Below are 15,505 nucleotides of genomic sequence, written 5' to 3'. Positions count from 1 at the left end.
AAACAATTAAAAGACATTGCATGCAAACCATCTATAAATAGCATCCATAAAGACAATTGTAAAATGTTACATTAGACAGAATTAAAAACTGACAATTTAAAGAAGTCATTGCTAAGACCATCAATCTAGCTTTAAAATAACTCAAGAAGATCAAGCTATCAAGCTGCAAGCTATTTTGCAGTGTTCCATGTTGTGGGCGAGTTAAACAAAAGTCTTTTTTCCAGTTCAGTGCCAAAACTCTGGTCAGAGAGGAAGTACCGATCATTGGAACGCAAAGAGTATTGCTTGGTACTTTTTTATTATTGTATTATTTTTGTATTTACTAATTTGCAACAGCAAAGTGTTCCATTAGTTGAGAGCTGCAACAGCAAAAGCTGGTCAGCTGAACTAAGGAAGTGAGAGGGAGTGAAGGTGCTTTAGCTCAGAGAGGTGGGGAGGAGCAAGATCATTTCATTAAAAACAAATAAAAAAGTTTTAAAATGAACTAAACTAACTAAAACATGTTGTGCAATTACATAAATAAGGGACAACTTCTATTCAAGTATAAGAATTTATTTACAGAAATAAATACTCATATCCAGGAAACGCCATTATATAATGCTATTTATCTGAATTAACACTAAATTTCAAAAAACACATCTCTACTAGGCTAGTGAAACTTAACTAAAACTACTAAGCAAAATCAAGATTAAAGAAACTAAGAAACTATGTACACACAAAAGAACAAAAGGACAATTTTTTTAATGGTTGAAACCATCATCATAAGAATGATTCAGTGAATTTCAGAATGCAGTTAGGATTTTTAAGGTTCATCTTCAAGAATCTGATATGAGGTCAAATTAGCTGAACTAATTCAGAACATTTGATATGTGTTCAACCCATTCACAATGTAACTCTGAGTTAGACAAAACATCATTTGAGAAAATAACATTTTAAAGACTGTTTAACAAAATAAAAAAATCACTAACACTTAGGACACTTCATTTTTAATTAATGTAGTATTCCTCCAGAAACAATTAACACACAAATTGGTAACTTAAGATGGAGGAGGGCGCTGTAAGGGGACGGACAACTGGTATTCTGTTGGGAGCATATCTGGGTCACATGGCCATTAGCTTGATAGCTAAGTGACACAAAATACAATTAATCCACATTAATGTTCCCTATTCATGCTGTACTAACGGCCGTAGCATTATTGGACGATGGCAGAGTAGAACGAAAACAAACATTATGTTTAAACAAGCCACTGTTGTGTTTAACTTAGTAGCAAGGCTGTCTCATGGCTAATGCTAGCGGACATCGTGAGCTTAACTTTTACCACATTTTGTGTAATGAGCGGACCGGAAAACACAAACTAGATGGGACAAAATGGACAAAAATTTCCCATCAGTGTCTTAAAACCCTTATGGAAATAAAGTTTGTCATAATCTTAAAACACAGCCCAAAACAAATTAGCATAGCTCTGTTTCCGAAGATTGCTAGCAGATAGTTTAGCATGTGAACTTCTAGTAAACCTTAAAACACAATGAAAAGTCATTAGAAACAATTTCACATTTATTTCATCCTAGACAACATTTTCCTGTTCATCACAGTTGTGGGGACCTCTGCAGGGCTTGCAGAGAGAGTCACTTTCGGGTCAGCTTTCTCCTGCAAGCAGCGGAACGACAGATCATAAACAGCCGGTTTCTGTGATGGCTAGCAGTGGCGCTTCCAGAGGCCCATTCTTCGTACGTTGCTTTAAACATCCGAGATCAAATGAGACATCCAAGATGATTTTATCCGGCTAATCATGATCCGGCTAATTGGGTTCTTCGAATACACCTGTTGTTTATGATTAGTATGGCTGGATTGAGTTATCTGAGACAACTGCGCGTTCATGCGTTTGTTTAAAAGGGGAAATGTATAGATAGTAGAAACAATGATCAGCAACGCTGCTATTGTCTGTGTATAACAGCCACCAAGAAAAAGGCTGGGGAAAAAAAGCAGGTTCTTTTTACTTTTGTTGCATGAGGCATGTTTCACCCTTTCTTTTTCTTTCACAAAATGACACATAGTGCCATCCGTTCCCTATATAAACGGCTTCTTCAACAAAAAATTAGTATTTTGACCTGAAAAAAACACAAATTAACTAGAGAAATTGAACTCTACAACCAGAGATCGAGTTGCTTCAAAAGGACCTTCAGAGTAAGTTCTAATACGTCGTTTGACAGTAGTATTGCTGACTTTACATAACTATCTCTTATTGCAGGCAAAAGATGACTTGCTGTCTTTTCTTTATAAAGAATTGTTTAAATAAAACGACAGGAACTAAGAATTATTTGTTTCGTCTTTTATTAAACATTAAAAAATGGTGTTCCACAATTCTGTCCCCTCCTCTGCCACTAGGTGGTCCAAGTTCACTGGCTGGACAGACTTCCCTATCTCCTCCGCTTATAAAGCTGCGATCTAATACTGTTTACATCAAATAAGCCTGAGAGCTAGCAGGCTTAAGCTTGAGCACATGTTGCTATGACAGCAAGTCCAGGATGAGTTTCGAAGAACCAAACGATCCAAGATCATACCAAATCGTCAACAATCAAATCCAGCTAACTGAGTTAGCGACGTACGAAGAATGGACTCAAGAAATGTTTCATTGGGGTGGCCATATGGAGCCACTTAAACTCTTGGGGTGGCACTGAAACTAAAAGCGATAATCTCAGGATTTTATTCTACTGTTGTAGTAAAGCTGCCTGTAGAAAACTATCAGAAAGACTGAAGTAAACGTCTACTAATATCTTTTGGTTTTAATGGATTTTTGGATTTTTAATGTTCCTAATGATCTAATGTGCATAGACCAATAACAGTACAATTAACATTTTGAGTTAAACAATTCCTTTTTATTGTGTAATTATATTTAGAATAAGGGGTACATTTATTAGAAAACAATACAGTTACTAGGGGAAAGTAGATACTGACAGATACAAATAAAGGTGCTCAGGAAGAGCAGCTAGGCTTTATAGGATCCTACATCCCAGGATGTGACTTATTTTCCTTATGGCTGAGGCACAACAAACAGGAGAGTTAACCAGTGCTGAGAGGATAAAACGGGAGTAATGTTCTAACTATTCCAGTTAAAAGGTGGGCAGCAGTGTTTTGCAGCAAATGAAGGCGCAATAAGGATGACTCACTCCAAGGTACAATTGGAGTGAGTCTACAGTGGAGGAAATGAGCACATGAACTTCCTTAATCATACGATTTATATGTATGTAAGATCAACTTTATCATCCCCATAGGGAGATAGTCTCAGCGATTAGATAGGTTGAAGGTGTTTCTTTAGTAACCTACTTTTGTGAATAAATATTGCACAGTAATGAATAATAAGTGGAGAAATGCACAAAGAATATAGGACAGAGGACGTTTTATATTATTTCCAGAAAATGCTCTCAAACACTTTAGAGGAAATGGAAAAGTCACAGGAAAACACAAATACAAACTTGTATCCAAGCATCCATGGTATGGCACTAGAGTGGTTCAGATCATATCTGTCTGGTAGAACTTTGTGTTGGACTAAATGGTGGCAGATCCTCTGTTCCATTGTTTGGGGTCCCGCAGGACTAAAGTTTCTGCTACAAATGCACACAAAATAGCTGAGAAAGTTTTTCCTGTAGAGCATGATAACGTCAGTAGCCTAAATGGTCATATACAAGTTTGCTTGTGTGATCTCCTCTCTGGCTTTTGGTTGCTGCACGGAGTTCTTCTCACTTTCCAGGCTGGTGCGTAAAAGCACAAGACATGCAGAGAAAAAGATGCATTGATCTGTGCCTAAAAGTCCATCCATTTGTGCCGTGATCCAGTTTACCATTTAAACACTATACTACAAGAGCTCTGCGGACAGAGGTGCTGATCCTCTCGTTTTCCACCTTTTCTCTCCCATTTTATGTTTGTTTTACCAAATACAAGCTATCAAGTAGGCAATCACAATTAATTACTGACAGGTGAGGGCACAATATTAATATTGCATAGATGGATTAGTCAAATGACCAGTATGGTGAGTAAACAGTCATTTCTTTACCAAGAGTCTCAGCAGCTATCTTAAATCACACACTTTAGGCAACAGCATAAACCTTTAGAATACTAGCCAAACAGTTCTACCCAATGGTTTAGAAAAAAATAAGACGCCATTCCCTTGTTTCTGAGCTTGTAATTCTTCCCCGATCATGACAAACCTTAATGGCATTGTGAAATACCAAGTGATGCGGTTACATCTGATCTCAAGTTTGATTACTCTGACAAGACAAGTCATGTACTTTAAAGTCAGTCGCTTAGGCAATTAATCTAGAATTCAAAATCAGGAAGACAAATCATTGTGCCAGCCAATAATCCAAGCCAGAATTCAGAAGCTTTAATTTTTTTCCTTCATCTGTTTGTAAAAAGACAACGTATGTTAGAGTCGATAAGGCGCCTTGACCTTGGTCCATTTGGATGCTGGGTGAACACTGGGGAGGTCAGGATTGTAGGCTGGGCCCTTCCAAGGAGGTGGTGTCAAGATCTGCTGCAGCTTCTGGACAGACCCTTGGTTCTGCTTCTTCCGGGTCCAGTCAGATCCAGCATTAACACTCGTTAGATGAGGGTTGTTAGGTGTTACCCACTGAGGAGTCGTAGAAACCTGTTGCTTCTGGACAGGTACCTTCCCCTGTTCAGTAGGTTCTGTAAGTCGTCGGATAGCAGAGCCACCGAAGGGTTCTGGAAGCTTGTAGACCGTCACCGGAGCAAAGCCCGGAGCAGACTCTCTCACTCTGTTGCTCCTGGGGACAGCCAGGGGACTCCTCGGTCTGTAACCTCCAACATTTAAAGCAAGCTCTGGGCTCAGATAAGACTTCCCAACTGCAGTCTGAGAGGAGAGACTCCTGGCCTTGGCCCCTTTAGTACGACCTGGTGAAACTCTCCTCGCAGGGGCCTGAGCATACGTCTGCATCCGAACAGAACGCCGCGGGCCAGGAGCAACTGGACCGAACAAGGAGGCTGACGAGCCAGTAACCTGGCTGTTGGATTTGGACATGGAGGTCTTCACTAGCCTCCCTGAACTTTGAACTGGTTGTGAGAGGGCATGTGTGAAGCTACTGGTGGAGAGACTTTGGCCATCACCTCTCTTCCCTGCAGGGTCAGCCTTGAAGCTGCTGCTCTGAAATGAACGTGGAGAAATGACACCTTGTCTGGCTTGGTCCTGGAGGTAACTGCCAAAGTCTCCTAGTCTGCCCTCTGGTAGAGGAATGCCAGCATGTGTGTTGCTGTATTGGGTTACTGCAAAACAGAAACTTCATTTCAGTGAGTAGGCAAGTTAAGTGAATGATTTATTTATTTATAATTCTTACCTTTAACCCAGGAACAACCACCAAGCCCTGCTTGAACCAGGCAAATCAGCAAGATCCTGTTCAAGAACATAAAGAAACTAAACACCAGAGAGAATGCTGCACACTTTATTAAAGCCAGCAGTAAACACTCACCCCAGACCAAGTCCACAAGTCATTTCTCTGGCTCAGCGTGCTCAAAGTAGCCCAACTCCTCTGAAGCTCCATGCTCTGCAGTGAGCTGGTATTTATTGCAGCCTGCAGCCAATCACTGCTTGATGAACCGATTGTCAGCAGTGATGCTGTGCTGGAGTCACAGAGCTCATCTGGCAGAGCACCTATGTGTGTTTCTTTGCATTTTCCCCCTCATTCGTCCTTCGTTGTGTGACCCAGAAAGAACTTTCTTCATCTACAGCTTGACAATCATCAGTTAGATCCATCTAGGTGCAAACATAACTCTGTAGATGATAACAATTGTCACCTGGGGAGTTAATGTGCTTTAATTGTCACCCAGGTAAACCCTGGGGGTTGTTGTGCATGCGTCCATAGATAGACATTTCCTTGTGGTTTTTATTAACTGCTATAAATATAGTTGATTGTAACTTATTCTTCCTACACTATGTTCTGAAAGGCGACCTTTAACACAAGGTTGCACAATATCAGAAGATTTTGTAACTGATATCACTGAACATTGCGATGAAGATAGAAATTCTGATTTACCCACATTTCCATGACTCTTTCCTTTATTACAATTTCTGTGAGCTCCAATATCTCCACCAAAAAAAAAATATCCCTGTTTTCAGAAAGATCTACCCTGAGTAGAAAGCAGCTACTCTGAGTAATTCTACCTCACGCTGTCATACTCAGCGTTACGGTTAGTGGATGGATACTCAGAATAACTTCTGGGGTAAATTCCTGCATACCCTGGCTTCTCAGTTTCAGAAAGCTCGGAAGCCTTTACCCTGAGTCAAATTATGTCAACGAATTACTCCTTGAAACAACCTTGCTCAGTACAGGGGTTGTTTGGGCAAGCTGAGTTTTTCCTCCTCTTTAGTTGAGATCTGCACAAGGAAGTGTCGGTAAATGTCTGTCCTTTTCTGGCGGAGCCTGTTTGCTGGAGCACAAATACTCCACAGAAATGTGATCAGGGCTGATCAGACCACAATTATCATTTCTGGATTAACATATTTTCAAGCGTTACCGTTTTCCGCTGCTGCCATTGATTTTCTCAATATTCTCAGCCAGGCATTGCTTTTCTAACACCAGGGGACGCTCTCAGTTCTGAACAATTTATTTGTGCTGCTCTTCGTTTTATGCCAATGGCAGCTGTTTAATAATGCAGGAGATGCAGAAAATCTTTCAGAGGCAGCTGTTTGTCTCGCTGTCAGGAATGTTACTGTTGCTATAGAGTTATAGAGTTTAAAGGTGTTCCATAGTCAGAGACCCACAAGATTAATAAAAGAATGACACAGAATGAAAGCAATAATTTATTCTGTATCAAACTTTGAGACTTGCAGCTCTAATTTACCCTTCAGATATTTTCCCTCTAACAGGGTACAGCACAATTCTTCATTTAAATAGCGCCGCCTTACTTCAACTTAAAATATAAATTTAGCCTATATGATTAAGATAAGGTTAGGTTAGCACAAATTATACACCTGCAAGAAAATCAGTATAAATTTTTAGAAGGATGGTTGAAGCCAAATTCTGGCAAAAAGATGAATGAAGATATCAGTTATTTCAATAACTCACAACATCCCATCATTAATTAAATGTTGCTTATAGCCACTTATTACTTTAGTTGAGTACGGTTAAACATAAAAAAAAAACCTTACAACTTAACCTTACCTTATTATCAGTCAGGTAACTAAACTCAGTGTCCAATCAACCCTGAGTTGAGTGCGAACACGAAAGAAGCCCTCATCAATGGAACGCAGATAGTGTGATTCACCGTGGCAACAGCAGGAAATAAGAATCCTCGATATGTTTTAGGGAGTAATTTGTTGTCACAGTTTGACTCACAGTAAAGGCTTCTGAGCTTTCTGAAACAGGAAAGCCAGGGTAAACAGCAATTCACCCCAGAAATGACTCTGGGTTGCTTTCTGAAATGGGGCCCTGGTGTAGACATCAAGGACAGTTAGAGACCATCCATCCAGACAAATTTATAATTTTTATGCTGGGCAAAAGGGTTACTAAGGAAATATATCCTGCCGAACAATACAAGCAAGTAGTCCTTTGCGATTAAGATAAAGCAAAACCTGATCTGGCAGTGACAGTTGCAATTTCATATATTGCACAGCTCTACTTTCATGTTTGTAAGGCTATAAGGCCAAGCTCTACTCTACGTTAAAGGTCTTTAAATTATCCAACGCCACACCAAAAGCCTGCCGACACCCAGTTTGCATTTAAGCTGAAGCTTAAAACCTTTCCTTTTTTCCTGACAGCAATATATTTAAATGGATTTGTCTTATTTATTGCTCAATTTTATGTTATTTTCCATGAGTTGAAGATTTTTTATGTTTTACGGATGAAAGTTTTCACACAAATGCAAAACACCTGACACGGTAAGTGCATATAGAGAGCTGGTATATTATAGCTCTGAAAACTAGCAAAAATCAGAACGACCACAAGGGGGCACTGCAGACTTTCTAATATTATCTTTGACTTATCTATTCCTGTAAAACCAGAAAAATCATTGTTTATTTTTGCTTAAAGGCTTGTTTATACTTTAAGCTTTGGTACTGAGTAAAGGCTGGACTTTGAAATAAAGGCTGGACTGAGCATGGATGAAATCCCATCCAGCTGTTTTATATGTGGAGACACTTGCAAACTATTAATTGTGTGTGTGTATATATATATATATATATATATATATATATATATATATATATATATATATATATATATATATATATATATGACTGTTGTAGTCACCCTTTCAAGTGACTGTTCTCACAGCAGAGGGGCCACATTATTAAGCCCCTGGCCAAGCTACAGTCTCTCCCTTTTTGCCTGCTGCTTTAAGCAGCACAGGGGAGCCTCTCATCTTCCTCTGGAGAGAATCTGATTGGAGTTTCGTGAACTGCCACATATGCAGGCAGAATCAAAGCTAAATGCATCATTGCCCTTTTCCAACATTGTAACTTAAACAGCTGACTGCCATGGAAACAGGCTGTTTGTTACCTTTTCTCAGTTGTTGCAGGAAAGCTGAGTCGATATACCGCAGAGCGGACTCCTACGGCTAGGCCAAGCTAAGAGAAAGCTGATCTGAAGTTGCCCTTCAAACTGTGCAGACCCTCCAGGGAACCAGCACACCACACCAGGAAGGCGTGCTGAGGTCCCCTCTGCTTGACAGGCTGAGCGTAGCCCATTGGAGCCCATGTAAAGCGCATATCAGGCCAGGATTCACCAGGAGTTTCCCCCTTTTAAACCAGCTGTTCGCTCGCTGCTCAGGCAACCAGCTTTACCTTGGAGTGGAGGTTTGGCAGAGAAATAAACAGGGAAAGTTTAGAAAGGTTTACTTTTAGCAGTTTTTTTCTGTTTTGTTTAAAGTTTGACTGGGCCGCCCACTAGCATTGTTGAAACAAAGCTTTGTGGATGTGTTCGAGTGTGTTTCACAGTTATAACAAGCTTTGTTTCCATAAGGGTTTTATACATTTATGGGATGTTGTTTGTGTTTTCCGGCCCGCTCATTATGACCAAATAGAGCTTAAAAGTCTTTTCAAGTGAGTGCCAAGCTCCCGCTAGCATTAGCTGAAATTAGCCTCTCTAACTCACTAATTCTTTTTGACAAAGCTTATAGTTAGAGTGCCCTGAGCTATCTCTATAGTTATGCTGCTATGGCTTTGGCTCCTGGAGGACATCAGGGCCTATTTCTCTCACTCTGCTGAGTTCTCCTACTGTTCTCCAATTTGCATTGCTTGTCATCATTTCAGCTTTTAACTTATTGCTCTCTCTTTTTTTCTACATAGAAGGTACACCTGGTCTGGCGATCTGCTAGCTGTGACATCATCCAGAGAAGACGGCTCACCCGCTACTACCATCTAATGTAGAACAGATTACTAGATCAATGTGTGCTTCTGTGCTTTTTGTCTCTCTTGTTGTGTCTCTGCTCTGTCTTCTGTAACCCCCAGTCGGTCGAGGCAGATGACCGTTCATACTGAGCCCGGTTCTGCCGGAGGTTTTTCCTTCCCGTTAATGGGTGTTATTTCTTCCCACTGTCGCTTCATGCTTGCTCAGTATGAGGGATTGCAGCAAAGCCATGTACAATGCAGATGACTCTTCCTGTAGCTCTACGCTTCTCCAGGAGTGAATGCTGCTTGTCGGGACTTTGAAGCAATCAACTGGTTTCCTTATATAGGAACATTTTTGACCAATCTGTATAATCTGACCCAATCTGTATAATATGATTGAATTTGACTTTGGAAAAAGTCTTGAGATGACATGTTTCATGAATTGGTGAAACATAACTACGGGTTGTGTTAAACATTGTTCTCGTTAGCTCTGCCATCATTTCGATAGAGCTACGAGCGTTAGTACAGCATTAATTGGGAGCATTAATGTTAATTTCATGGTGTTTGGTGTAACTTTAAGATAAACTCAAGTTAATGTAAACAATGGCCACAGGAAGAACCCCTAGAGATAATTCTCAGTCGATCATCCCCTTACATCGCCCTCTAGCTTCTTAAGTTACCATTTTGAGACTTAATTATGTCCTGGAAAAATAATTACATTAATTGAAATCAAGGTTTCCTATACACATGTCGGTAATCACAGTAACTGTATTAGAGGCAAGGGGGCTGACTACAACGAAAGCTTTCCAACCCACCCAAGAAATATGGCTCCCCCTACCCCCACAGCTCTGTCAAACTGATGCTGTCATCACCCTGGACCGACATGTTGCCATAGTAACATGGACTTTGTTCAGGTGACAAAACAGTCAAACTGGTCTCTTATGAAAGTAGAAAATTATTAATGGACCCTGCCATTGTTTATTTGAATTGTAATCAGGTGCCCCCCCAGTTCTTAAAACAGAGACTGCTCAGAGCTTACATAACAATTTGGATTCAATACTCAAAATCTTTCCGGTATCCCCCCTATTGTTTTTACCATCCCTTCCAAAACTATTAATTAAAAAAAAAAAAGTAACAAACTGTAAAAACAGTCATATTTACAATTAATGTTTTCTCATTACATATCATTTTACCCATTATCTGTAGAATTTCTGTTTCATCAGACTTGCATTTCACTCTGTCAACAGAAAAATAAACATACCATCCAACGGTAAACTCGCCCGGCCTTTCCTGTTCTCCTGTCAACAGGAGTCTACATCAAATCAGTCAAGTGTAACAAAAGATATAAGCAGGAATATACTGTGCACTTTTCTAGCTGAGCAAAAACAGATCTTTGGTGGTCTGTGGATCGCTTTACCGAGACGCATGGAAAAATAAAATCAACGGGAAAAAAAGAGGTTCCAAATCTCCAAAAGTGTTAGTTTGTAACTATTCAAATTCAATTGGACTATTATTGTATTCGTATAGTCAATCTGAGCACATATAATCATAAGTATTATTTAATCAGCAACATTCCCCTTTATCCAACTTTTGACTTTTCAGCTAGGCTAATTTCATAAACGTTTGCTCCTTAGAAAAAAATAAAAGTTAAGAGTCAGCCTGTGTTGCTGGCCAGAGATACTCTATTGAAGTTCTGCATCCTTGCTGATATCAAACAGCAGGAACCCACTTAGAGACACAAAGACGTATCTCAGTAAATTACATGTTAAATACAGAAAACTGCCAGGTATGACCAGTGATAAAAGAGATTGGACTAGATTTTAAAAAGCTTTTTTTTTTATTAAATCAACATAAAACACAGCACACATTTACACAGTTAATGTACCAACCCAAAAACCTCCCTCACACACTCCCGCCCTCAGCCCCACTCATTCACATTCATCTACCCACATTAACCCACTAAGTAGCTTTGACATTTCTCTTACCCCCAATCCAGCCATAGAATGGTTCCTGTGCTGCAGACTGATGAGAAGCTGGCCTGACAGAGTAGCATCCACTAATAGGAAGTCTGATAATAATGACTGTACACTGGAGGGTAGAGTTGAAGCTGCTCCTCTGGATTGGATGTGAAGAAATGAAGCCCCTCCATCTGAATTTGTTCTAATAGGAAAGCTAGCATGTGTGTTTCTGTCCTGGGTTCACAAGACAAGAGACAAACGTCAGTCTAGTGAATGGGTAAACTAGGTTAATGTTATGCCCGGAGTGCTAGCCTTCTTTAGCCCTGAAACAACAACTGAGCTCTGCTCAAACCAAGCAAATCAGCGAGAAAACAATAAAATGAGCAGATAGAGCAACTGACCACCACAACAAACCCACTCACCCTAAACCAAGTCCATCAGTCATTTCTGTGGCCCCTCAGCCTGGTGGAAGCTGAGGTAGCCCACCTCCCCTGAAGCTTCATGCTCTGCAGGTCTGTGGCAGTGAGCTGCTATTTACTGCAGCCAATCACTGCTTGATGAATAAACTGTCTACAGGTGAAGCCGTTAGTTGGTCATAAGGCTCTTCTCATGGATCAGATGTTTCTATAGTATGATTGAACTTTGATGAGTTGTAATGTGTTTCATTTTATCTTGTGTGTTGTATTTTGATGCTGTCTTTAGTTGCATCAAATGAATGTTCTAAATTAGATTTTTTACTGACAACTTCTGCTTTCTTTAAAATAATATTCTTGTGTTTTGTCTTTTTGACACCCAAAAATGTATCTCCTCATCTGCAGCTTCAACGGGAAGAGGTAGTCATATCATATCCATCCGGGAATCCCCCCCAGATACAAACCTTGAGGGGCATCATAGTCCCACAGGGAGTTAATACATCTGTCAGAGATCAACTCAGTAACGGGTTTCTTTGCTTGCAGATGGCTCCAAATGTTCTTGCTTATAATTCAGTCTAGTGACATCCTGTTCTGCAAAGCTAACAAGGGTTCTGGGCCAATCTCCATTCTACATTAAAGGTGTTACAATGTTTTAACACCCCAGTAAAAGCCTCTGCTATCAGAGCGTGTGTGTTGGGGGTGGGGAAGGACACACACACTAAAGGCCACTTTGCTTTTAAGCTGGAGCCTAAAAACTCCCCCTTTTCTTCCATATATATATATATATATATATATATATATATATATATATATATATATATATATATATATATAAAGTATTTTTATGTGTGTGTGTGTGTGTATATACACTGCTTAAAAAAAATAAAGGAAACACCAAACTAACATCCTAGATCTGAATGAATTAAATGTTCTAATTGAATTGTTCTTTACATAGTTGAATGTGCTGACAATTTGGAGCTACGGTCAAAATTAAAGTGGTGAAACACACTACAGGCGGTCCAACTTTGATGTATTGTCCTTAAAACAAGTCAAAATGAGGCTCAGTAGCATGTGTGGCCTCCATGTGCCTGTGTGATCCCCCTACAACGCCTGGGCATGCTCCTGATGAGGTGGTGGATGGTCTCCTGAAGGATCTCCTCCCAGACCTGGACTAACGCATCCACCAACTCCTGGACAGTCTGTGGTGCAGAGGCGTTGGTGGATGGAGCGAGACATGATGTCCCAGATGTGCTCAATTGTATTCAGGTCTGAGGAACGGGTGGGCCGGTCCATAGCATCAATGCCTTGGTCTTGCAGGAACTGCTGACACACTCCAGCCACATGAAGTCTAGCATTGTTTTGCATTAGGAGGAACCCAGGGCCAACCGTACCAGCATATGGTCTCACAATGGGTCTGAGGATCTCATCACTGTACCTAATATCAGTCAGACTACCTCTGGTGAGCACATGGAGGGCTGTGCAGCCCCCCAAAGAATTGCCACCCCACACCATGACTGACCACTGCCAAACCGGTCATGCTGGAGGACGTTGCAGGCAGCAGAACGTTCTCCACCACGTCTCCACATTCTGTCACGTCTGTCACATGTGCTCAGTGTGAACACTACGCTGACAGACACAGCAAACCTTCTTGCCACAGCTCACATTGATGTGCCATCCTGGATGAGCTGCACTACCTGAGCCACTTGTGTGGGTTGTAGACTCCGTCTCATGCTACCACTAGAGTGAAAGCACCACCAGCATTCAGAAGTGACCATCAGCCAGAAAGCAGAGGAACTGAGAAGTGGTCTGTGGTCACCACCTGCAGAACCTCTCCTTTATTGGGGGGTCTTACTGATTGCCTCTAGTTTCCACCTGGTGTCTATTCTATTTGAACAACAGCAGGTGAAACTGATTATCAATCAGTGTTGCTTCTTAAGGTTTGATTTCACAGAAGTGGGATTGACTTGGAGTTACATTGTGTTGTTTAAGTGTCCCCTTTATTTTTAGCAATGTATAAATATGTATTTATATATATGACATACACATATATATATACATTTTTTTTGCATGTCAAAGCTTAGATTTTCTTTGTTTTTGTTCATTTATAATTGAACAAGGATGAATGTCTAACTTTCAAACCAGGCATAACAACAATATTGTCAGTGTAAACACTTGACAAGAGCAGAGGGAGGGTATTGTTATCACGTTTTTCCACTGCAAACCTGAACAAAAGATACGTACCCTTTAAGACCCCCCCCCCCTCCCCCAAATCAGACTGTCAGGTTAACCACAAGTGGGCAGCATTCTCTCTTATTGAAGGAAATTGCCTTTTATTTATCTATATAATTTCTGTCCTCTTTGAAATAAAAGATAGGGGAGTGTGAGGGTGAAACCCATCCAGCCATTTCACGTATGGAGATACTCTGATCCATTCCCTGGTCTGCTTCTCAGGACAGTGTTTATCTTTCCAAACTCTGACATGGTGAGACCAGCCTGTCAGCAGATGTCTGCTGCTCCTGACAAATCCGAAAACAGATTCAAAATCGGCTCATAACCTTGATGAACTGAATATAAAATAGAAAAATAGATCATTTGCAAACTCATCTCGGTACTGCTCTTTACTCCCCCTTTTGGTGGACAGTTTAGCCTTGCAGCACACAACCCCACCCATTGAACAAAGTCCCAGGCTTCTTGAAAAGTCCTACCCCCAGACCAGGGCCTTTTCCCCTGTGAAAGTAAAGCCTTGAAAAGTGAAGTCCCCCAAGTGAAAACGCTAGGTGGACTTTTGAAAGCTTTTAAAGTCTAATGGAAAAGGGCCTATTTATCTTCTTGGACTGAAAATGCTAAATAAAATAACCATAAATAAAAGCTATATAGAATACCAACAAATATTGTGCAAAACTATGTACAAATAATGCATTTTACTGACCTCTAGTGGTACTATTCATTACTGCATCACTGGAGTGCTAAACTTTGCCACCAGCTATTCAACCTCACCTCTCCTGCTACAGCTGGATGCCAGCGAAGTCCTCTATGACGTCATCACGTGACAACTCAAAGTAGTAATTTTAATCATTGTTTTATATTTAAATCTATATTAGCGTTTCCATTTTAAGAGTTAATAACCAGCTTTAATATAATTACATTGAAGGTGAATTTTCTTCTGATTTTGTAGCGCCCCCTAGAGACCACGGCACCCTTAGCATTGGTGTCTATTGCCCAGTGGGCCAGCCGCCTCTGCTCTGTGCCACATGAAGCAGTTCTTCTCAAAATGTTTCATTCTTTTCCTAGAAATAACTGTGCCAGTTTTTTATATTTTTAATAAAACACCATTTATGAACGAATTAGAGCATGAATTACACCTTGTATATTATCTACAGTAATATGTTCTGAAACTGTAAAAGAGCTATATTGCACTGCAGTGAACAAATAGAAAAATGGTGATTGGATAAAATAAACACCTTTTTAATTGGATCCTGTTTAATGATAGCAGGAGGAAAGGGAGCAGATGACGAGTGGGACAGCCAGATGGAACTCAGTAGGAACCAGAGAAGTGAAGAAGAGGTTATTGTATAAAGAAGGCATGGGGAGAACAGATTCTGACTTAATCATCTCTGTAAGACAGACTAATTTTATCACAAGAAAAAAAGCTCTGATACTTCGGCTACCTACTAAATTAAAAAGAGGATCAGAGTAGAAGTTCAGTGTTACTGTAGTGGGTGTTAAGGTTCTAATGTTCTCCTCCTGCTGGGAAAAAAATGTATTGTGTTGGACAGAATTAGTTCCCCCAGAAG

General features: G+C 40.3%; 1 protein-coding gene across 1 annotated transcript; it reads right to left on the bottom strand.

Annotated features, from left to right (window-relative positions):
• Positions 1-4,359: 4,359 nt before the first annotated feature.
• Positions 4,360-11,767, bottom strand: LOC110369230. The gene is made up of 4 exons (XM_021322144.2): positions 11,721-11,767; positions 5,484-5,785; positions 5,352-5,407; positions 4,360-5,280 (listed from the first exon to the last, which is right to left on the bottom strand). Exons 2-4 carry the CDS (start codon positions 5,504-5,506, stop codon positions 4,424-4,426), a joined length of 936 nt encoding a protein of 311 aa, XP_021177819.2. The 5' UTR covers positions 5,507-5,785; positions 11,721-11,767; the 3' UTR covers positions 4,360-4,423.
• Positions 11,768-15,505: the final 3,738 nt, after the last annotated feature.

This window comes from Fundulus heteroclitus, chromosome 13, assembly GCF_011125445.2.
Source record: "Fundulus heteroclitus isolate FHET01 chromosome 13, MU-UCD_Fhet_4.1, whole genome shotgun sequence".
Taxonomy (NCBI): Eukaryota; Metazoa; Chordata; class Actinopteri; order Cyprinodontiformes; family Fundulidae; genus Fundulus; species Fundulus heteroclitus.
This window is presented reverse-complemented; position numbering and strand designations above follow the sequence as displayed.

Coding starts and splice junctions, on each gene's coding strand:
- LOC110369230 (XM_021322144.2), bottom strand. CDS start 5,506: ATGACTTGTGGACTTGGTCTGGG. Junction 5,408..5,483: donor ACTTGTGGACTTGGTCTGGG/GTGAGTGTTTAC, acceptor GTTCTTGAACAG/GATCTTGCTGATTTGCCTGG. Junction 5,281..5,351: donor TGGTTGTTCCTGGGTTAAAG/GTAAGAATTATA, acceptor TCTGTTTTGCAG/TAACCCAATACAGCAACACA.